This window comes from Oryx dammah, unplaced genomic scaffold (genome assembly GCF_014754425.2).
Source record: "Oryx dammah isolate SB20612 unplaced genomic scaffold, SCBI_Odam_1.1 HiC_scaffold_8, whole genome shotgun sequence".
Taxonomy (NCBI): domain Eukaryota; kingdom Metazoa; phylum Chordata; class Mammalia; order Artiodactyla; family Bovidae; genus Oryx; species Oryx dammah.
Window position 1 is genome coordinate 50,494,031 of NW_024070192.1, and position 24,091 is coordinate 50,518,121.

General features: G+C 50.8%; 1 protein-coding gene across 2 annotated transcripts in view; it reads left to right on the plus strand.

Moving 5' to 3' along the window:
- Nucleotides 1–13,382, plus strand: part of TBX4 (T-box transcription factor 4) — a 27,826-nt gene extending 14,444 nt beyond the window's left edge. The window contains exons 5-8 of one of the 2 annotated variants that reach the window (XM_040244158.1): nt 7,458–7,610; nt 8,550–8,638; nt 8,765–9,000; nt 11,192–13,382. In XM_040244158.1, coding sequence (XP_040100092.1) covers nt 7,458–7,610; nt 8,550–8,638; nt 8,765–9,000; nt 11,192–11,814 — 1,101 coding nt within the window. In that variant the 3' untranslated portion in view covers nt 11,815–13,382. The remainder of the gene's footprint in view (nt 1–7,457; nt 7,611–8,549; nt 8,639–8,764; nt 9,001–11,191) is intronic. The other variant, XM_040244160.1, reaches the window with a different exon arrangement.
- The last annotated feature ends 10,709 nt before the right edge of the window (nt 13,383–24,091 follow it).

Genomic DNA, 24,091 nt, shown 5'->3' on the forward strand with positions numbered 1-24,091 from the left:
TGTGTGGGTGTGTGTGTGTGTGTGGCAGGGAGGGGATAGCTGCATGGGGTGTGTGTGTGCGTGTGTGTGTGTGTGTAGGGAGATGGCCATCTTCACCACCTCCTGTGTCTTGCTTTTCTCCTAATCTGGAGGCAGGGAGGGGATGGCTGCATGGTGTGTGTGTGTGTGTGTGTGTGTGTGTGTGTGTGTGGTAGGGAGGGGATGGCTGCGTGGGGTGTGTGTGTGTGTGTGTAGATGGCCATCTTCACCACCTCCTGTGTCTTGCTTTTCTCCTAATCTGGAGGCAGGGAGGGGATGGCTGCATGGTGTGTGTGTGTGTGTGTGTGTGTGAGGGGATGGCTGCGTGGTGGGGGTGTGTGTGTGTGTAGGGAGATGGCCATCTTTACCACCTCCTGTGTCTTGCTTTTCTCCTAATCTGGAGGCAGGGAGGGGATGGCTGCGTGGTAGGTGTGTGTGCATGTGTGTGTGTGGCAAGGAGGGGATGGCTGCGTGGGGTGTGTGTGTGTGTGTGTGTGTGTGTGTAGGGAGATGGCCATCTTCACCACCTCCTGTGTCTCTGGACTCCCATGTTGCCGAGGAGAAAGGTTAGCTTATGATTGCTCGCATAGTCAGTCTGAGCCTTGCAGAGGCTGAGTTAGCCCCAGACTGCGGATGTGGGCTCCCTGGGCCACAGAATGGCACAGGCACCGTCCCCTCAGTGTGCTTCCTCCACCAGCCACGGGCCTCTTAGCCTAGTCAGTTACTCCTGAGCCTTGGGATCCAAGCTCAAATGCCACGGCTTCAGGGAGACAGTTCGGGGTCCCCATTATATGCTCTCAGCTCACCACGCACTTTTCCATTTGAGTACTTGCCACGGTTAAATTTTATACTTGTTTGTCAAATTTGTTTTTAAATAGGAAATACATTCATATGACTGAAAAATGAATCAGTGAGCAAATGAAAAAGGTCTGCAGTGGGACATCTCCCTCCACTGGTTTCCCATCCACCTAGTTTCTTCCAGCTCTGGCCACAAGGAACCAGTGTTACTAATTTCTTTTCTGTTTCTTTTTGCATATGCAGGCAGAATACCGTCTCAGATCCCTTCTTTTTGACACAGAAGGTACCATGTTGTAAACACTTTGCACCTTGCTTTGTAAACTCAGTGTCTCAGAGGTCATTTCATTCACGTAGAGCTGCGTCATTCCTTTTACACAGCTGCATAGAGTTTCATCCAATGATTGTTCCGTTAATCGTGTAGCCAGTCCTTATTGAAGGAATTAGAGGTTTCCGTCTTTGCTCTTTCGATTAAGCTTGTACGTATGTCGCTTTATACCTCTGCCAAGTATTCTTTGTAGTGCCTGTTTGAGGGATATATGGACTCGCAATTTGTCACCCTGTCCTGCATTGGTGTTGCAGTGACGTGTCTTCCCACCATTGCTGTGGCCTCACAAACATGGTAGGAGAGAAATTTTTGGATCTTTTCCAGTCTCATGGCTGAAATGCAGATATCAGTTTTAGCTTCAGTTTCTATTTCTTTTATTATGAGTAAGCATAAGCATCTTACTTTTGAAAGATCTCCTCTTTTGTGAACTCCTGCCCTTATCCTTTTCTCATTCTTAGATTACGTTTAAAAAAATCACCTATCCATTCTAGAAGCTTTTATAAGCTAGAAAGATTTAGCTCCCATCTGTGAAATTGAGTTGCTTATGTGTTTTCCCAGTTTGTCACTTGTCTTGTTGGTCTTGCCTAGAGTGGTAATCCTACACAGACGTTTTTGATTGACTGTGTCGGTCTTTTCTCTATGGGTTCTGGATTTTGAGTAATTGAAAAGCCCCTATCCATTCCTTACTTATAAGGGATTTTTCTTGTGTTTTCTTATAGTATTTTATGGATTTATTATTACATTTAAACCATTGGCCCCTTTTCAATTTATTCTGGCATTCGATACCAAGTGTGAATCCAACATTTTTTTTTCTAGAGAGCTATCCAGTGGTCCCAACACCAATAACTGACTAGCCCTCTCCCCTCTCTGGTTTAGGACACTCTCTGGTTCTGTACAGTAAATCCCTTCCTGAATCTGTGTCTGTTCCTACACCAGTGCTTTAACCGTTGAGACATCATAATAGGTTTTAGTGTCTGGCAGACTCGGTCCTCCCCCATTGCTCTTCTTTTTTCAGAGTTTTCTTGGCTGGTCTTGTCTTTTTTTATTTTTATTTTTATGAGCTTTAGAATAAGCTTGTAGTGTTGAGAAAAAAACTTACCTGTATTTTTGTTAGAATCGCTTTAAGTTATAAATTTCCTGGGGGGGCATTGATCATGATGCCTTTCTCTTCACTGAAGTCTGCCTTTTTTCTTTCAAAAGTGTATTCAAGTGTTTTCTTCGCAAGGCCCTTCACGTTTCCCGTCCTCGCGTTTGTTACTATCATCAACGCAGTCTCTGTCTGCCACTTTTCTCACCACTGATCTTTGCTTGATTTTGGATTACCGTGTGGGTTTCCCACTAGACGGTAAACCAGGAGCTTTTTTTTTTTTTTTTACCACCATCGTGTCCTGCTGCCGGGCAGTGTGAGTGGCAGTGAGCAGGAGTGAGTGTTACTTCTCTCAGTAACCTGCCGAAGCGGGGTTTACTTAGCGAAGGCACTTCCTCTGCTGGGAGCTGATGTCCCCGCAAAGCATATGCCCGGGGGGGGGGGGACCCAGAACTACTGATCTCTTTATTTTCCTCCCACATTTGCTGAGCCCTGACGATGTGCCAAGCCTTGCTGGGTGCTTTGGGACACAGACTCCCCACCCAGCTCTAGACCGGCCCACCCTCCCCGGCCAGGTACAGGTGCAGGTATGAGCTGAGGCTCAGAGATCAATGCTGATGCTGGCTCTGCCCCCATCACTGTCTGAGGCTGGGCAGACACCTGCACCCTCTTGTCTGTTACAGTGGGGTGAATACTAACACCTGTTAATACTCTGGGGCTTCCCTGGTGGCTCAGTGGCAAAGAATCTGCCTGTTAATTTGGGAGGTGCAAGTTCGATCCCTGGGAAGGAAATGGCAGCCCACTCCAGTTGGTGGGCCACAGTCCATGGGACATAACTTAACAAATGAACAACAACAACAACAATTAATACTTTACAGGGATGTTGTAAAGCTTAACTGTGTGCTGTGTAGACAGTCTTCAGCACAGGGCCTGGCACAGAGGCTGTGCTCTGTCCACACTGGCTGGCAGAGAAGGCGCCACGCTTCCTCCCCTGGGCGTGAGGTCTCAGGCCTGCCCGGCCCAGGCCTCTTGAGTTGGCTGACTGGCCGTCCAACTCAGTCCTGGTTTGGGTCTTCTCTGAGCCAATCTTTGGGCCTTTGTGGTCTCAGTGTTTTCTTCTTCTTTTTAAAACTTTTCTGAGCTGCAGATCCTGTCTCTGTCCCAAACCTCTTTGTGGGGTGGGAGAGGGTGAGAAGGATGATGGAGAAGGTCATCTCAGAAAGTACAAATGTGAGGCAGGAAGCAATCTGGTTTTAATATTTGACAGGCAGACGCGAGCCCCACTTGTTGTGTGCCTGGCATCCAGATACCCTGCACGTGCGAGGGGCGACGGGGCCTGGTGGATCCTCGTCTCCCGCCATGTTTAGCTGAAACCTTATCATTAATGACCGAGCCTGTGGTCTAGAGCAGTTCATGGTCTCTCCAGGGCCATCTGGAGTCTTCTCCGGATCCAGTCTCCCACCAGCTCTGTGTCCTTGGGCACATCACGTTCCCACTACTCACCTCCTGTTCCTCATCTGTCCGACGAGGAGGTGGCACTAGAGTGATCGCTGTGTCCTGCCCTTCCATGCCCTAATGTTCTGTGATTCCAGCGCAGATGAATCTGGGCCTCGTTAAGCCAAGCACGCCATGGTGATCTCTCGAGGAGATGGCTGTTTGGCGCTATCACAATTGTTAAAATAGAACAGGCTTCTGAATTGTAGCCAGAACATAATGAATCCCATTTCTGTAGAACAGCGATGATGACGGGACCAGCCGTGTACTGGGGTTTGTTGACGTGGCTGGCCCATTTGGCCCCATGTCCTCTGCAAGAAATATAAATGTGAGGCTCTGGCAAAATAGTTTAGCGTGGCGCCCGAGGAACTTCCGAGGAAAGCCAGGTGTGAGTCACCGAGCTGGTTTCCCGTTCTCCCAGCGGTCAGGGCCGATGCTCCAGCTTGAGTCTGCATTAGTTCAGTGGCTGGAACTTTCTTCCACACACCTGCCCAGGTTCCAGACTGGCAGAGTCAGGAAGGGTGTTTGGGACCAGGTAGTCGAAGGCCTCGCTGTACAGATGGGGACCGCGATGACTGGAGGCCGAGCGCTTGCCCAGGACTGGCAGCTCATGGGCAGAGATCCGCAGACACTTCTGGGCCCCCCTTGACTTCCCTGTGGCTGGGGTTGGGCTCCCCTAGGGGCCCCCACCTTCCTTTGCGAGTCTGGCAGTGGCTCTCTCCCCCAGATTTCTCTGCCTGCCTGTCTGGTTCACTCTCCTAGAAGGCGTGTTTGGCAGTCTCTCCACTCTTGTCATTAAGGACCATGTCTGATGTGTGGGCTAAGGAGTTTGACCTTTATCCCAAGGGTAAGAGGGAACCATCAAAGGTGGCATTAGGAATAGAAGTGAAGTGGCATGTGAAGTGAAGCGTTAGTCTCTCAGTCGTGTCCAACTCTTTGCAACCCCATGCTCCTGTCATGGGATTCTCCAGGCAAGAATACTGGAGTGGGTGGCCATTCCCTTCTCCAAGGGATCTTCCCAACCCAGGGATCGAACCCAGGTCTCCTGCATTGCCAGCAGATTCTTTACTGTCTGAACCATCAAGGAAGCCCAGAAGCCAAGTATTGAGCCTTAAATATGGCAGGAATGGTGGTTGGTGGTGGTGGTAGGAAAATGGGAGGAAGAGGGAGAAATACCAAGGGCTTTGCCTTCAAGCAAGGTGCAGTCTTCCTGGATGACCCAGAAGGTTCTAAGCAAGGGAGTGACCTTATCTTTGTTTTACAGGTGGAGTCACAGGGCTTGGTCACTGACCAGACTCAGAGGTGGGGGACAGTGAGGGGCCAGGGGGCCTGATGATGCCCAGGGCTCTGACTGCTTAGGTGGCAGAGGTGCAGGGTGGCTGTGGTCTGTCCCAAGCCGTCCTTAGGGATGGCACAGCCTCACTGCTTGGGGACTGCAGCGCCTGCTCTGGGTTCTGTCTGCCTCCTGTCTGTGTTCTCCCCTTGGGCCCCCCATCACCCCCACCCCACACCCAGGGGGGCTGGAGTGACTGAGGCTAGCCCTGCACGCCAGGGGCTGGAGCATGTAAGTGATCACAGAAGGACTGTCTGTGCACATGTTCATTCACTACTTCTGCCTGAAACATGCCTTAGAGTTTATCCTGTGGGCAAAGAAAGATGAGGGAGGAGGGGACAGAGAGTTTGTGGTTATGGCCCAGGATTTCCTCTTCCCGTAACCTGGTCTTGCACTCACTTGTTCCTGCTTTGGAGTAAAGGAGGAGCCTGGAGGTACAAAAGGGGTAAAAGATACAGCCCTTTCTCTTGAGGAGTTATAATTTAACTGGAGGGACAAGAAGGAACGGTAAGCCCCTGGAAGCAGCACCATAGCTCAGTAGACCATACTGTGGAAAGGAAGCTTCAGAATTGGGAGTTTAGAGCAGGCCTCAGGTAATCTGGGACAATTTCCTGGAAGAGTTGGGCCTAGAAATGAGGGAGAATGGGGGCAAAAAGATCAAGACAGCAGAGAGAACTACAGGTGCGGTGTGGAGGCAGGAATCCGGCCCCTAGGTCACCTCCCAGGCACTCAGCTGCTGGGTCTTCTGAGACCCTGACACCACGCAGGGTGACAGAGGAACCTCTGGGGACTGGGCGGTGTGTCCCCAGCCCCAGCCGCTCTCCCCAGTGCCCCTCCCTGGGCTCCTGGAATGGACAGTCCAAGGAGGCCTCCCCGGCTTCAGCCTCATTCTGAGGCCCCGCATTGGGCAGTGGGTTCCCCAGCTGCAGATGGGATCTGGGGCTCGGGGGGCTCTGTGTTGTCCCAGGAGGCTCTGGAGGTTTGTCACTCTCCACTGAGAGTGGAGCAGGGGAGGGGCCAGTGCAGAAGGTGGAAGAGTTCCTGCTGGAGCCGCCCAGCGAGACCTGGAGGCCAGGGCAAGGCAGAGCCCACAGCCTGGGTGCCAGACCACCCACTCCTTCAGCTGAGCTTCTCCCTGAGCCTCCTTCCTTCCCAGGGGGTGAGGAGGCTGAGCCCCGCCAGAGGAAACCTGGCTCTGAACCCTCACTTGGCACTCTGTCACTCAGGGGTTAAATCTCCCACTAAGCTTCAGCCCAGGCCAGGTCCCTGGGAACCTGGCGGGTGGTGGGGAGGTGGGGAGCCAGCCCCAGATGAGGGCACTTCCCGGTGGGGAGAAAGGAGCTCCGCCAGGGACCAGCCTCGTCCCGCCAGGGAGGGAGCTGAAGGGTTAACAAAAACCAGCGCGGTGCTGATAAAATGCCCCAAATGCCTGTCCTACCTCCAGTGGGGAGGGTGTCTGGCAAATGTCAACGATAAAAAATACATTTTAATGGCATATGATGCTGCCGCTACCGTGGGGCACGGCCGAAGGAAGAGGCTTTGGGGCTGCAACTACCGTGTGCTGGTCCCAGGGCTCTGGGCTGAGTGTCCCGGGCACTTGGCCTTTCTCCCCAGGCACCCGCAAGGGCTGGGGTGTGCCCAGGGCCTCCGGTCTTCCTCCGGCCTTGGTACTGTGAACTTCAGCCCACGATGGCGCTTCCCCCCCACGCCCCCCCACCCCCCAGCCCAGGCTGTGGGCTGCCTGGGGCGGGTCTGAAGGCTGGGTGCATCAGGGTGTTCCCAGCCTCTACTCTGCAAGCCCTCTGCGGATGAAGGGATGGGCGCCTGCCCAGACCAGAGGATCAGAGTTCATCTTCCTCAGCCTCCCCCTCCCCCGTCCTGCAGACCCTGGGCCGAGAGGAGGGGCCGATCGCCCACCATAGGGCAGGTCCCACATATGTGGGGAGGGGTGAGCCAGGGAAGAGGCAGCCCACAGGGCTGAAGGCTGGGACTCAGAGAAACCCAGGGCCTTGCCTGAGATCACACAGTCAGTCAGTGGCAACTGGACTTTTGCCTGCAACTCAGTTCCGCCTACTAACACTGTGTCGAGTCACTGGGGGCCTTTAAACGGTTCCGTCCCCCATTACTACAGTGAAGGGCTGTCATCTGGGAGGCCCCGGGACCAGGCATTGGTGCTGACGCAGACAGGCCAACGGGTGCCCCTGAGGTTGAGTTTGGGGCCCAGGGGCCCAGTTCTTCACCCCGCAAGGGAGGTTTTTGGACCCTTCTGGGCTCAGCCCCCTGTGGTCAAACCCTGGAGACTTGGGTGTTCAGGAGAAGGAAATCCAGCCCCGGGCTGGCTGGACAAGGCTGAAGGCAAGAGGGTGGGGCCCTGGCACTGACTAAATACCCTTCTCTTCCAGATCATCCTCAACTCCATGCACAAGTACCAGCCACGGCTGCACATCGTGAAGGCCGACGAGAACAACGCTTTTGGCTCCAAAAACACGGCCTTCTGCACCCACGTGTTCCCAGAGACTTCCTTCATTTCTGTGACCTCCTACCAGAATCACAAGGTACGGCCCCCCACCGCCCCCAGCGCAGACACATTTCTGGGCCACCAGGGAGGCAGGCAGTGAAGCCCCGGTGCAAGACGGGCAGGGCAGTCGCTTCAGGAACCCCCTCAGTCCTACAGAGCCGTGAGAAAGGAAGACGTGCAGGGGAAGGAGACGAGGCTGCTGATCCCCAGCACAGGGTAGCTGTCTGTGGTCCACGCCCGGGACGGACAGAGGTGGCAACTAGGAACACGGGGAGCGCGGAGCTTGCCTTGTGGCTTCACTGTGGGGCCCTTTTGTACTGCAGTCTTCTCCCTGGTGGGATTCCGGGCCTGCAGAGAGTCGGGGAAGGGGGTGGGAGAGGAGCCCTTGGGCACTGCCAGTGGTGGGGGAGCAGGTGATTGAGCCATTCGGAAGCCCTTCCCCGGCACGCGCCTGGCACATGCTGGCCCATCTCCCGCCCCGGCCCGACCACCCCAGACTGTCTTCTGATCCCCTAATGGGCTATCCTATTTCCTCCCTGCCTGTGCCCAAGCTGCCCTTCCCTGAAGGCTTCTAGCCCTGTGTTGGGACTGGCCGGATGTGGGGGAAAGATTTTAGGCAGAAGAGGGACAAGATTGCCCCTCTTGTGTCAGGTTGTGTCAGACTGGCGTTTAGGACAGGCAGGCAGAACCTGACGTGGCAGTTGTGCGAGATGGGGTGATGTGGGTGGGAAGCGGTTACAGGCCCCAGGAGAGAGTGGCGAGGGGCTGAATTCAGGAGCGCAGGACATAGAATGGGGGTCTGCCGCTAGGAGAACGGGTAAGAGCTGCAGCGAGCATTTCAAGGCCTGGGAGGCTCCTGCAAGGTGCCACTTCCCCAGATGCTGCCTGGGGTTCTGAATGTGCCTGTGGTTGGGGGTGGGCAGGGCCGGCCCAGGCCTCTCCCCCCATGACTCCTCTGTGCCTCCTCTCCTGACAGATCACACAGCTGAAAATTGAGAACAACCCTTTCGCCAAGGGATTTCGGGGCAGTGACGACAGTGACCTGCGTGTGGCCCGGCTGCAGAGGTGGGGGCCGCCCTGGCCAGGGGGCCTGGGGCGGGTGGATGGGGTTCAAGCACGTGAATGCGGGGACCCTCAGAGTATCTCCCCTCCCTTCCTGTCTCCGGCTCACCGTCTTTCCCTCGCCTCCAGCAAAGAATACCCTGTGATCTCCAAAAGCATCGTGAGGCAGAGGCTCGTCTCTACCCAGCTGTCGTCCAAGCCTGACGTCAGCCCCCTACACGGGGCTCACCAGGCGCTTCAGCACTACCAGTACGAGAATGGGGCTCACATGCAGTTTGCCGCGGCCGAGCCCCAGGACCTTCCCCTCAACACCTTCCCAGCCCAGAGGGACTCCAGCCTCTTCTACCACTGCCTGAAAAGACGAGGTAGCTCACTCCTGCTCTGGATGCCCTGGAGGGTCGGGATGGGGGTGACGCCCTCCCCACAAACACTCCCCACTGCACACGTGAGCATGCGGCCGTGCATGGGTGTGCGTGCGTGTACACACTCTCTGTCTCACACACACACACACATACACACACACACACTGGCTGTTGTGGCCTGGGAGAGGGAGCCTACAGCGTTGGGGACCACGGTCAGGCTCAGTGCTTCTTGCTTTGCACGCAGACAGCTTGGGGCCGGGGTGTCCCCTAGACAAGGATTTTAGGCAGAAGAGGGACAGAGTCAGACTGGCCTCGAGGACAGGCATGTGGAGCCTGCCACGACAGTGGGACGGGTGACGAGGAGGGGGTGACACGGACAGAGGCCGTTACAGGCATCGGGGAGAGAGTGATGAGGGTGGAACTGAGCGCACAGCAGGCGGGGGAGCAGAAGACAGGATCGGAGGGTCTGCCGCAAGCAGTCCCCAGTCCCAGGGGTTCCTTGGCAGCTGCTGCTTTGAGCACCTCCTCAGGGTGTGCAGAGGGCACAGAGTGAGCCAGGTGCTGCCTCTGGGCCTGGGGGAGGCGGAAGCGTCCCAGTCCAGAGTCTGGCATTTGTAGAAGTGCCCTCCACCCTGACCCTGGGAGTCCTGGCCGAGCACAGATTCCCCACCCCATCCTGTCAGATCTCCAGAGGCTTCTTGAGAGTGGATGGGGGCTGCTGGGGGATGTAGACTGGGGGCCAGGAAGACAGGCCACGGACCTGTCCATGCTGGCTTCTTTGTGAGGAAGAGGAGTTCGAGCCAAGAACCAGAACATCTGTGCCCTGGTACGAGGATTCAAGTTTGTCTTCTATAAAATACAAATGATTAGTATTACCATGTCAGAAGTCCTCACAGGGCCACTGAAATTCTCCTGGGAATGGGTTTGGGGACGTTGCTTGCCGCACAGAATGTTCTCTCAGCCCAGCTCCTAGGGACCACCCTGGAAGACCCCTGAGTAGCCACTGCACCAGTCCTATTAGAACTAGTGACCTAAAACAAGGGCTGGCAAACTGTGGCCTTTGGACCAAATCTGGCCTGCAGTCCCTTTTTGTACAATCTGTGAGTCACACGAAATGGTTTTTACATTTCTAAATAGTTGAAAAAAAAAATCAAAAGAAGACTCTTTCATGATATATGAACATTCTATGAAATTCAAATTTTGGTATCTATAAATAAAATCTTGTTGGAACACAGCCATACACATTTATTTACCTATTGTCTATGGCTGATTTCCTGTTGAGAATCCCTAGGGAAGATAGAAGGACGGAGGCCAAGACAAGTACCTGGACAAGTGTTCTTAAATTTGTAGAGTGGGCTGCTGCCCAAGTGCTCAGGCCTGGGTTATCCCTGGGTCCCAGGGGTGGATGAGCTCGTCCAGAATCAAGCCTTTGTGCTTGAGGATGTTGAAAGATACACATCCATGGTCTGGGGCACTTAATGTCATCTTTCCCCCTAACAGAGTGTATTAGCTTCGCCTTAGAAGTGCAAGTCACCTTTTACTTATTAACAGCTCCATTTCTTAATTGTGTAAACCCTGTTATGTTGGAACCTGCGTAATGACAGTCTGATGGGACTTCTTTGAACATACATAAGGTTTACTTCCTCTTATGAAAGCAACAGGAACGTGCCTGTGAGTAGCTTTGGCTTGCTGAGGCCTTCCTGGGAGCAGAGGATGGAGGCAGAAGCACTGTGGCTTTAATTTTCTGGCTAATTCAGACAGATTGTAGCCTCTGGGCCTGGTGTGGCCTGGCAGTCGCTTGCACTTTCCTTGGCCAGGGTGGGCCTGGCCTAAGAATGCCAGTGCACATTAAAGCCTCTTACCGTCCCCAAGAGTCAGGGCGGCGAGGGATCAAAGGCATACGCCGCCTGGCTGAACACATCACTCAGTGTCCAGTGACGTGGTGTCCCCCGGTGGCCTTTGAGTGCAGTCCATGATCTGACCACTTCTGGGCTACTGCCACCTTATAAAAGCTGTCGCTGATTAAAATGGTCTGCGAGTGCCGTCGCAGTGTGGGGCACCCCCCTCCCACCAATGACAAGGATAGGCTGTCCTGGCATCCAGCGGGGGCGGGGTGGTGGTGGTGGTGGGGCGGTGGTGTTCTGGGCCCTGGGCTGGCAGACCTGGCTCTTCCTGAGGTTTCTTTGTCTTCCAGCAGACAGTGCCCGCCACCTGGACTTACCCTGTAAGCGATCTTATCTGGAAGCACCCTCGGCGGTGGGGGAGGACCATTATTTCCGTTCTCCCCCGCCCTACGACCAGCAGATGCTGAGCCCCTCCTACTGCAGCGAGGTGACCCCACGAGAGGCCTGCATGTACTCAGGGTCGGGGCCCGAGATCGCGGGGGTGTCCGGGGTGGACGACTTGCCCCCTCCCCCTCTAAGCTGTAACATGTGGACGTCCGTGTCCCCCTACACGAGCTACAGCGTTCAGACCATGGAGACTGTGCCTTACCAGTCCTTCCCCACGCACTTCACCGCCACCACGATGATGCCCCGGCTGCCCACCATCTCCGCGCAGGGCTCCCAGCCGCCGGGCAACGCCCACTTCAGCGTCTACAATCAGCTCTCCCAGTCTCAGGTCCGAGAGCGGGGCCCCAGCGCCTCCTTCCCCAGAGATCGCGGCCTGCCGGGCGCCGTGTGCGAGCGGAAGCCGCCCTCGCCACACCTGAACGCGGCCAACGAGTTCCTCTACTCACAGAGCTTCTCCTTGTCCCGGGAAGCCTCTTTACAGTACCATTCAGGCATGGGGACCGTGGAGAACTGGACTGACGGATGACTCCCAGGACCCCTCCGCAGCCCCTGGACCGTGTTAACCCAATCTTAACCTCTGAGGGTTGGCCTGCCCCCTCACCAAGAAACCCAGCAAGGTATTTCAAAGGGTGGGGTGCAGTGTGCGACCCGCTTGCCTGTATTTGGAGAGCACCTGTCTTCTGACATACAACTGAGGCCCCGACAAAGCAAAAAGAAAAAAAGAAAAAGAAAAAATACACACTTAACGAAGAAGAGATTTTTGGCTGCAGGATTTGGATCCAGTCTTTTCTGACATCTCTTGACATGCCCTTGGGTGGGAAGGGAGTGGCGTGTTCATGTGAGTCACTTAGAGGTTTTTATAATATAATTTTCGATTAACTCAGGGGCCAGGTGGTGAAGTCTCTCTGGCAGGGCAAGTCGAGAGTAGGGGATGTGGGGAGGAGGATTCTCCTGGCTGGGGAGGTGGGGCTGTCTGCCCATCTTGCAGAGTCCTGGCTCTTACGAAAGCGCTGAGCATCTTGTTCAGGGAGGAGGAGGCCCACTCCTTCAGCTTCTGGAGAGTATGCGAGACTACCTGAGAGGTGGGCTCAGCTAAGCCTCCAAGCCCGCTCGGAGAGGAGGGCTGACTGCTCGGTTAGTGGCCCGGAAATTGATCCCTGGCGCTCTGAGGTCTGAGGGACCATTCTTAGAGAGAGAATCATGGGCTAAGCACCAGTTGACAGGTATTAAAACCCTGTTTTTTTTCCAAGAAGTGTGAAAAAGCAACCAATAACATCTCTGGCATCATTCAGGTTTTCTTATAAAGGACAGAGCCCTTCCACCTTGGTCCCCAGCATACAACCCTCACTCTGATGCGCCAGACTCTCTTCTCAGGCGCCCGTCTGCAGCATACAATTGGCCGTTAGGAAGCGCACTTGACCTGGCGGTGTCCCCAGGAGACCGCGCTGCTCAGCACCTCCAGAGCCTGTTCTGCTCCCAGAAAACCCTCGCCTCTGGTGCCTGGAGCCCAACAGAAATAAAAATGAGAGTTGAGAAAGCATTCCTTTCTTCCAGTAAATTCAGCCAGTGAGCTCAGAGCAAGGATAACGCTTTTCCAGGAAGGTGGATCCTGTGGTCCCGAGCCCAGCTCTTCAGCATTGAATGTCACCAGCCCATCCATGGGGCTGGTGGGAACTCTCTAATCAAAATTTGGGAAATCACTAAACTCTTTGCATGCCAAATAGCTATTTATATATTATATAAATAAAATAAATAAATAAAATATATAAATATATATATCTCACAAATGCAGGCCACATGTCAAATTCAGCTTTGCTTTTTTTTTAAACGAATAAACTTAATAAAATGAACATTGGAGAGGGTATTTGGAAAGACATCTATTTAAATTTTTATTACACATTTGATATTAAAAACAAAGAATGACTTAGATAAAACGTATAAATAATTAAATATATATAAACACACACACAGTACAGATTACACTTTTTTAGAAGACACATTAGCAAACGGGATATGAAACATCAAGTGTTTTGTTATATAGCATGGACATTTTATTTTACATATTGGAACATAAAGCCATTTTACAACTGTGAAGTGTGTGGATACTCTTTACTCCTGACTTGTCATTTCTTGGCTCCGCCACAGTCTCTGCTTTCCCTCTTCCTTATTGAGTTTCTCAAGGGCCAGGGGGAGCCCTTAGTGCCTCTGTGCATTTGTACCCTGGAGCCTCTGAGCTTAGAAGGAAGTAATTTAGGACCAAGGGAGCAATCGTACCTTTGATCTCACGCTACGCCCCAGATGGTGGGTCTGGATTCCAGGACCCATGAAGACCCCAGAAGGGCAGGGAGACAGTATACAAGAATCTGTCACCTTTGAGTAGTGGATACACAGCCTTGCAATGTGGGAGAAGTATGCTCACAGGTGGGGAGTTCTTGGTGGGATCTGTGTGGCTGCTTCAGACAAGGAACTGAAGAGTTGGTTGGAGTCAGAGCCTGCGGCTTCCTGGAACAACAGTCAGATGTGTGCGCCCATCAACCCCCTGCACCTCACCCCCTAGAAGGGAAACTGAGGCTTGGCAGAGACGGCCGTTTGTCCAGTCCTCTGCCAAATCCTTGAAGTTTGGTCTTAAGATGGGGTAAAAAAAGGAGAGAAAATCCAGTCCAGGTTCACAGTCCTAAATGAGAAGAGAAACTGATGTCCGAAGGTGTATTGGGTCTCCCTCCTATCAACTTCTCACGTCTTTGGCCCCCTACCCTTCCTGGCTCCTTTTCCAAAACTGCTCACTGTCACCCACCATCTCCAGGAGGGAGCCAGGGAAGAAAGGACAAGGGGTAAATCCTTGTCCTCAGCAGGATTAAGATGAAATTTCCTCCTGGGTAGACATCAATCTTGTCTCCTATTTCCCCAGAGTCCTCCCCTGTGGCCCTGGGATTGCTCTCTGGCAGGACTTCTCCCTGCAGAAGGAAGCCAGGCTCCTTCTTCATTTTGCTGCTGTCTTCCCAGGTGGCTCAGTGGTAAAGAATCCCCTGGTTAATGCAGGAGATACAGGTTCATTCCCTGGATTGGGAAAGTTCCCTGGAGGAGGAAATGGCAACCCACTCCAGTATTCTTGCCTAAAGAATCCCATGGGCAGAGGAGCCTGGTGGGCTATAGTCCATAGGGTCGCAAAGAGTTGGACGCGACTGAATGCACACATACATACCCACCTTGTTGGTCACAGAGAAAAACTTCACTGAACTTGGCCCAGGGGACGGGGAAGCGGGGGCTCTTCCTAATACACACCTGCTCTGCTCTTTTCTTTCTGGGTGCAGATGGCATTCTGGAATACTCCACAAGTAGAGGGCTGGGAGCTTGATGTGTGTTCCTATGCTCTCTCCAGATACACAGTTGCCTGAGTTCAAGGTAAAGAAAGCTGCTTCTTAAGAGAGATTTTGTCTTCAGGCAGCCCGCAGCTTCCTACCAGCTTTTCTGGGAAGCATGAGGTCCGTGGACTTCCCCACCTGGGCAGGGCTAGAACAGGGCCTGCAGTGGGATTTGTGGAACTTTCCTGCCCCTTTGAATCAACAAGTCAATAAAAAGGGGGCACATGGGATCCCCTGGAACAAAGGGCACCATTCAGTAGCGCCAACAGGTCATACATCATCAGGCCAGAAACCTGCCACATGAAAAGTGGCTGCTGTGGCGGTGCCCTGCCTGGGAAGGGAAATAAAAAAAAAAAAAACGATGAACGTTCAGCTGTGAGCCATAGGCAGGCAGGCTGCCCCCTCAACACCCTGCCCCCCGTCAAACTCCACCCCCCCCCCCAACAGGGCCCTGCTCTCAGCCCAGGGCCAGGCCCCGGGAGAAACTGGACTGCTCCCAGCCTCAACTCAGCCACCCAGCTCCCTGCCAACAGCAGAAGAGCCTGGGATCACTGAAGGGAGAGAGCAAAGATGAAGCTGGGTCAGGCTGACAAATTGTTAAAAAACCAAACCAACTTGCAGCCTCCGCTGGGCCTCAGGGGGTCAAGAGGCCTCGCCTCTTCCCACTAATGGAGCCTCCTGAAGGAGTAGCAGTCCCGGCCCTGCAGTGTCTTATCTTACAACATAAAATTAAAACCCACTTAAAAGGCCGGAGGGCATGTTAACATTCCCCCTGCTGTCTAATTGAAGTAGTTCCCAGCGCAAAGGATTTCACTTGAAAGATGTCTGCCTCCAAGCCAGGTTTCTCCTGCTTGGTGACCAGGGGGAGGGAATGGGGAAGGAGAGAGCTTCATTTCAAAGATTGGCAGGAGCTTAGGCGGGAAAATCTGGGGTCCCACGGGCCGAACTCCCCCACCCTCCTCACCCCGCCCCGCCTTACAGGCAGCAGGTGGCAACAGCAAAGGTTAGAAGAGGCTGGGTTTTTTTTTTTTTTTTTAAATTTACAAATTCATTAGCAGTGATGTCAGTAGAGGCCAGACTCATGACAAGAAGCCCTGGTAATGATTCAAATATGGCCCCCAGCAAAACCTGGCAGTTCCCAAGGCCTAGAGATCTCTATTGGGTCCGCCCACCGCCCTCCTATGCAAATACATTACTGGTCTCCAAGGCATACGGAATCAATCACGGACATCCTGTAAAGGTGATGAACTTGCACTGGCCATCCTGAGTAATGGGAACCAGTCAGCCCCAAAGCCGGCTGCGACTGAAAGCCAAGGTGACAGCTATTAAGCAATTGTGTGCAGAACAAAATGGCAAAGGGGCCAGGTAATCAATTCAATTTCGATGGGCAACCCGAGCCACAGCCGCGTCTGTCGAAGCTGATTAGAGAGGGCCCCGCTGGAGCTTTCAGGGCGAGCCCATCAGAGATCAGAAACAGGCCCGGATGAAAAGGGAAAGAACCGTCTCCTGAGAAGCAGGCGATGAAGGACTCTGTTTTATGTGACCGTGTGCTTCCATCTCTCCTTGAAGAAAGAGTTGGGGGAAGGAAAAAAAAAAGCGAGCAGTTTGGAGATTAGATAGTTTTCTTTTCAGTCATTTATCATGATGAAGGAAAGTAGACAGGGCAGGGGCCAAAAACTCTCCAGTGGGATTTCTGCGAAGTCTCACTAAGAAGGACCAGGTTTATGCCTTGCCGCTCTAGCAGCCACTGGTTATTACCACAGCCTGACGGGGTCTGCAGAGCATCCACAGTCCCTCTTCTCTAACAAGAGCAAACAGGCCCCGGTACTCTGAGGATCACAGAAATTCTCCTGCAGAAACCCCAAACCACCAAATTGTATCATTTGAGAAAATTAAAGCCCGAGTTGGAATCATGCAGAGGGCAGGAAAATGGGAAAGATAAGATGAAGTTGTGCAAAGTGCCGGCAGGTTAGGCCCCTGCTGGGCGCCCCTCCCTGGGTCCCATGCGGGGCAAGAAGGGCCCTGCTGGGTTTGCCTGCCGTCACCACTGACCCCAGGCTTATGGCGAACCCTGGCAGCCTGCTGGAGAATTCTAGGCTTGTGCTTGGTTCTCTGGTGCAAGGGGTTTAGGGGACTCAGAACAAGGGCACCCTTGGGCCCAGAGGCTGTGAGAGAGACTGGCCTTAGGACTGTAGAAGCGCTGGGAGAGGCAGATGGGATGCAGAAGCTGGATGGGGAGGTTGATCTCAGAGCCCACGGAGAGGAGTGAACGGCCAGGCCGGGGGGGGGGGGGGCGCTCAGGGCTGGGGCAGGGCTGGAGAGGAGGGAGAAAGGGCTGGTTTGGAAGATGAGAGCCATGGGTGCCCATGATCAGATCATTCTTTTTTTTTTTAATTTTTAAAATTGAAAAATACTTTTATTGGTGTATAATTGCCTTATAATGTTAGTTGTGTTCGTTTCTGCTGTACAACAAAGTGAATCAGCCACGTACGCATATATATCCACTCCCTCTTAAATCTCCCTCCTCCCATCTCCACACATCAGATCGCCCTTAAGTGAAGAAGGACAAATGATTAATGAACTTGAACAAGAAGAACCTCCTTAATAATTGAAAATGCAGTTTAAAGTGATAAAATACTGCTTTTTTCTAACAAGTAAATCAACATTTAAGAAAAGATGTGGGTAGCCTCTTTTAGCCCTTGCTGGCAGGAGAACAGATTGCTATAGTCTTTCTGGAAAAAGCAATTTGGTAGTGCGCACAAAGACTCTAAAAGTGTTCATATCCTAAAGAAAATAACCAGAAATGTGGACATAGCTTAATGTTCTATAATGTTCATTGTGGTTATTATTTTTAATAGCTTCGAATCGGCAGAGAGTAAATTATGGTTAAGTAAATTATGATATACTCAGATTCAGGAATATGATGTAGTCATTGACCCTGTGTTTACAAAGTGTGTTTAATGACATGGGGAAATGATTTTAAAATGAAGTGAAAAAAGAGGATTGTAATATAGTATATGGGCTTCCCAGGTGGTGCAGTGGTAAAGAATCTGCCTGCCAATGCAGGAGACACAAGAGATGCCAGGTCAATCCCTGGGTTGAGAAGATTCCCTGGAGGAGGAAATGGCAGCCCACTCTAGGATTCTTGCTAGGATAATCCCATGGACAGAGGAGCCTGGTGGGTTACAGTCTATGGGGTCACAAAGAGTCAGACATGATTGAACACTATAGAACAGAATGTAGAATATGATCTCAATATTACTAGAAAATGAAAAAAAATATTGGCAGAGTCAAACTATAGATCATTAAATAGCAATCAACAAGATCAAGAAATATATAAATATATACCTCCATGATATATGGACTTCCCTGGTGGCTCAGACGGTAAAGCGTCTGCCTACAAAGCGGGAGACCCGGGTTCAATCCCTGGGTTGGGAAGATCTCCTGGAGAAGGAAATGGTAACCCACTCCAGTATTCTTGCCTGGAAAATCCCATGGACCAAGAAGCCTGGTAGGCTACAGGCCATGGGGTTGCAAAGAGTGGAACATGACTGAACAACTTCAGTTTCACTTTTCCATGATATATTATGTGAAAAAATTTCTGAGTAATATGTATGGCTTCCCATTTGTGTGAAATATAAAACAAAACCTCTGTGTATGTGTGCACACATGTGTGTGCAACTTATGTGTGTGGTATGTGGGTCTATATGCTTGTGAGTGATGTGTGAGCCTGTGATATGTATTTGTGCGTATATGTGTGTGTGTTTGATGGAACACAGGAACAATTTAGGAAGGATTGTTTTCTGATAGTTTCTTCATACATCTCTGTTTTGTTTGACTTGTTACAATGAGCATGTACTACTTTCAAAATGAAAAGACTTAGAGAAAAAAGAAAAATGAAGAAGGTAGAGTGAAATAGAAGAGGGTAGAGTGAAAGACACTGTGCCCAAACGCTATGGACGAAAGTCAAGAGGCCTGCGACTGACTTCCAGGCCCTCCTGTCACTCGCTTTCCTCCTGACCCTGGGACCTCCCTCCTAGACAGCCCTTCCTCCGTCTAGGCCTTTGACACTGCTCTTGTGCAAGGTCTGGAGCATTAGCCTTCTCATTTATTCATTCACACATTCATTTTTTTATTGAAGTACAGTTAATTTACAACCTGTCAACTTCAGGTATACAGCAAAGTGATTCAGTTGTATCTGTGTGTGAATACACACATGTACACACACATAGATACATTCAGGTGCTCAGTTGCTAAGTCTTGTCTGACTCTTTTGTGACCCCATGGACTGTAGCCCACCAGGCTCCTCTGTCCATGGGATTTCCCAGGCAAGAGTACTAGAGTAGGTTGCCATTCCTTTCTCCAGGGGATATTCCGACACCGGGATCAAACCCAGCTCTCCTGCATTGGTAGGTAGGTTCGTTACCACTGAGCCACCAGGGAACCCCATATGTGCGTGTGTGTGTGTGTGTGTGTGTGCATGCGCACGCACGCTCAGGCGCTTCAGTCATGTCTCAGCTGATAAAGAATCTGCCTGCAATGCGGGAGACCTGGGTTTGTTCCTGGGGTTGGGAAGATCCCCTGGAGAAGGGAAAGGCTACCCACTCCAGTATTCTGGCCTGGAGAATTCCATGGACTGTATAGTTCATGGAGTCACAAAGAGTTGGACACGACTGAGTGACTTTCACTTTCATATATGTATATAATTTTCAGATTCTTTTCCATTATAGATTATTATAAGATATCGAATATAGTAACCTGTGCTACACAGTAGGTCCTTATTGTTTATCAGTTTTATATACCAGCTGGTAGGTGGTAAAGAATCTGCCTGCAATGCAGGAGACCCCGGTTTGATTCCTGGGTCAGGAAGATCTGCTGGAGAAGGGATAGGCTACCCACTCCAGTATTCTTGGGCTTTCCTTGCGGCTCAGATGTAAGGAATGTGTCTGCCATGTGGGAGACCTGGGTTCAACCTACGGGCTGGGAAGATCCCCCGGAGAAGGGAATGGCTACCCACTCCAATATTCTGGCCTGGAGAGTTCCGAGGACAGAGGAGTCTGGTGGGCTATAGTCCATGGGGCCGCAAAGAGCCAGACACGACTGTGCAACTTTCACTCTCACTTTTCACTCTTCTCACTAACTGCTCTCCCTCAGTGATGCCGACTATTTCCACAGGCTTCTTTCATCAACAAACACGGATGCATCTCAAGTCTAACCTCACTTCCCTCTGTCTCCTGGATGGTTCTACTTAAGAAATGTCAGGACCTCCGACTCCCCCAGTTCACTCTTGAACCGATCCCCACCCTCCAGACCTCCCCTCCCCTTCTACTTTTGGGTAAATGGCACCCCCTCAGCTGACTTAACCACCTGCCCACCCCAAACACTTGTGGAATTATGTAGATTCTACTTTGTAAAGAGTGCCTACATCAGTGCAATTTTTCTCTCTTCCATTAGGCCTGGCTTGTCTGCCCAGAGGCAAAGCCTCAGATCTGGGCTGCCAGTTGTGTGAGGCTGCAGAGCTTCAGGCTGTTGTAAAGTATCCATCTCGGGGTGAAGGCTATTCAGACACGTAGAGTCAGGGAACTGCCCAAGCAGGAGACAGGAGGCTGCTCAAGGATAGCAATGTTGCCTTCACTGGGGACTCTCCTTGCAGCTTCGAGTGGCTTGAGCCCTCAGCTCCTGGCCACTGTCGTGGGTGAAATGAGAAAGCGGGGCACTCCTGCAGCTCAGGTTCAGGGTCACAGCCTGGCCCCCAGGGTCACAAGCTATCTGAGAACCTCCTGCCTTGACAGGCCGACACCCACAGCGATGCTCTGGCTGGCAGCTCTCTGTCCTCTTATCCAGTTACTTCCTCGGGGCAAATAAGCGCCTGTAGTACTAGATCTCAGCCTCCACTCTTGGTTGTCTTCACATCTCTTTCTCCTTTGGGGAATTCCAAACTATCCTCTCCCCCAAACTCTTCTGTGAGACCACTCTGCCTCTGCCAAGAAGGGACTGGCCTTGTTTCTCGCTAAAGAAGAGAAAAAGCAAACCAAGGCGAACAGACATGGCCTCCTACACAAGCCTCTGGGAGAAGGCGCGTGCCTGGGCAGCGATGGTGTTCCCTACTACCCTGTGCCCTCACACCTCGACCTCTGTCCCACGCAGGTGCTGGCGTGAGCTGGGGAGTGGTACTCACCATCCTGCCTGCACAATCAACTATGGAGCTACCTTGGCTCCTCACTGTCTTCTGATCGGAAACTGCTCTTTTTTTATAGTTGCTTTACAATGTTGTGCTAGTTTCTAATCAGCATACGTCCATATACTTCCTTCCATTCAGGGCACCTACCGTAGTACATTAAGTCAAGTTCCCTGTGCTATACAATATGCTCCCACTTGTTATCTATTTCATTTGTTGTTTCTGTTGTTGTTTAGTCATGTCCAACTCTGTGCGACCCCATGGACTACAGCCTACCAGGCTCCTCTGTCCATGGGATTTCCCAGGCAGGAATACTGGAGTGGGGTGTCATTTCCTTCCCCAGGGGATCTCCCCGACCCAGGAATCAAACCCGCATCACCTGCATTGGCAGGCAAATTCTTTGCCACTGAGGTACCTGGGAAGCCCTTATCTATTTTATACACAGTATCAATAGTGTATACGTATCAATCCCAATCTCTTCGTTCTTCCCACCCACCTCCACTGTCCCCGTGGTATCAATATATTTGTTCTCTATGTCTGTGTCTCTATTCCTGTCTAATTTGAAACTTCTTCAGGCTTGGGTCTAAGGAATTGGGAGACTTTTCTAAATATGATTTACTGAATAATTTGTGGCACTGAAATTTACCATTGTTTCCACCAACCACAACCACCCACCCACTCCGGGCCATGAACTTGGATTATCTGTTGCCTCCCAGCTGATAAAGGAAGGGGCTGTCATTGCATTAGGCTTCATCTTCTCCATGAGGCTGGGTCTGCTTGGTCCAAACCAACAGTCAGTAAATAATCCAGATACCTTTAAAACAACTGTTTAAAGTGTTTTGGGCGATGGCCCCAAGCCCCACACGGTATGGATGGCAAAGTCAGGGTGATGTCCTTGCTTTCCAACTCCTGGTCACAACATGCTGTCTTGGGATGACCTAGAAGAGAGTTACTTTTTGTTTTGGAGTTGCTTTTCCTTTACACCAAGAATTCCTTGTTAGGGTGCCTGAAGCGAGGGCTGGGTGTCAAATGATGTGGCTCCATTAAGAATGATGGACACTATGTGAGCTGCTTTTAATGGCATCAAACATGGCACAGCAGTCTTCCTTCTCCGTGGACCCCATGTGCTGGAGGCCTGGTGCACATGCTCTGTAGCCTGACTGAAAAGTCAGGGGCTGCCTCTTCTGGGCAGCTGAAGGACTGCATTTACTCCAAACAGCACTGAAGGTTCAGGCATTAAGCTCCAGGCTGTCACACCGAAGATCCTAATGTAATTTTCTAGCCCAAGAAAAGGAGCTTTTGGCTTCTTTCTACATCAGTGTAGATCTGTGAAAAGGGCTAGGGATCTAGTGTGAGGAGATGTTGGTCCTGGTGCCAGTTTAGCCACATGCTGGCTGTGTGACTTGCTCTCTTTCTGAGCCTCCTTTTCCTTTTTCCACACTGCTCCTCATATCCTTTGCAGCACTGGGAGTCTGTGATTCCATCAATAATGTCTACAGTCATGAATTTCCTAGTTATACTTAGCACTCTGTCTGATTCTGTAGTAGGACTCTCCAAAGTAGGGTAACAGAAGGAAATACTACAACTTTTTTCTTTTCTTTTTTATGGAGGGCAGGGTTTATTTTAGGGTAGGCTCAAATATTTTAAAACAATCCTGCAACTATTGTATTTTTTAAAAAATAAGTGCTTCTGTTTAAAGTCTTCTTAAAATATATTTTTAAGATTTTTTTTGATTAGGGTCATTTTTAAAAATCTCTACTGAATTTATTATGATATTGCTTCTGTTGTCTGTTTGGATTTTTTGGCCATGAGTCATGTGGGATTTTAGTTCCGCAACCAGGTGTTGAACCTGCACCCTCTGCATTGGAAGGTGAAGGCTTAAACACTGGACCACTAGAGAGGTCCCTACATTTATTTTTAATTGAAGGATAATTACTTTGCAATGTTGTATTGGTTTCTACTGTACAGCAATGTGAATCAGCTGAATTTTCTTTTCTATTTATTTTAATCTCATTCTTTTTCAAATATCTAAAGCCTACATTATTAAGTCGTACACACACACACACACACACACACACACACTATATATCAGTTCAGTTCAGTCACTCAGTCGTGTCCGACTCTTTGCGACCCCATGAATTGTAGCATGCCAAGCTTCCCAGTCCATCACCAACTCCCGGAGTTCACTCAGACTCACATCCATCGATTCGGTGATCCCATCCAGCCATCTCATCCTCGGTCGTCCCCTTCTCCTCCTGCCCCCAATCCCTCCCAGCATCAGAGTCTTTTCCAATGAGTCAACTCTTCGCATGAGGTAGCCAAAGTACTGGAGTTTCAGCTTTAGCATCATTCCTTCCAAAGAACACCCAGGACTGATCTCCTTTGGAATGGACTGGTTGGATCTCCTTGCAGTCCAAGCGACTCTCAAGAGTCTTCTCCAGTGCTTTTAAATAATAAAGAATATATTGGGAGCATGTACTTTAAGGCTTTTTGCCTTAAGGTAAGATTAAAAATTATGGTGACTATAGGGTGATAGAGGAATCGCCATGAAGCTCTGATTTGCGTGATCTTCCAGGAATGGTTTATCAGAGCTTTGGAATGAGAGGTACAGGGAGGTAGTGGAGAGAAGGAGCCTGGATAACCACCACTTATTAGATGTTTGCCTCATCTCCCCACCTGTTGATTAGGACCAATGAAGTACTACCTAATTTCCACGGTTATAGAAAAGATTAAATAAGATAATAACGATAAAAGTGTGCATATCAACACATACATGTGGCATCTGAAAAAACATTGGTTTAGACTATCTTATTTACAAAGCAAAAATAGAGAGACAGACTTAAAGAGCAAATCAAGGGGGAAAGGGAGAGTGGGCTGATTGGGAGATTGGGACTGAGATATATACACATTTTTTTTTTTACTTTAAAAAAATAACATAACCATATTTAAGGATGTATTCCAATATCATATTATATACTATCGATACTATGTATAAAATAGATAACTAATGAGAACCTACTGTATAGCACAGGGAACACTACTCAGTGCTCTGGGTGACCTAAGTGGGATGGAGATCCAAAAAAGAGGGGACATACGTACAGCAGATTCATTTTGTTGTATGGTAGAGACCAGCACAACACAACTATACTCCAATTAAATGTTTTTAGAAAAAGTGTGCTCCCCTTCCCTGACATGGAATGCCAGTCTACACAGATTTCATTTTTGATGCTTAAAAGATGTGAGGTGTTTGGGGGGGGGGGGGG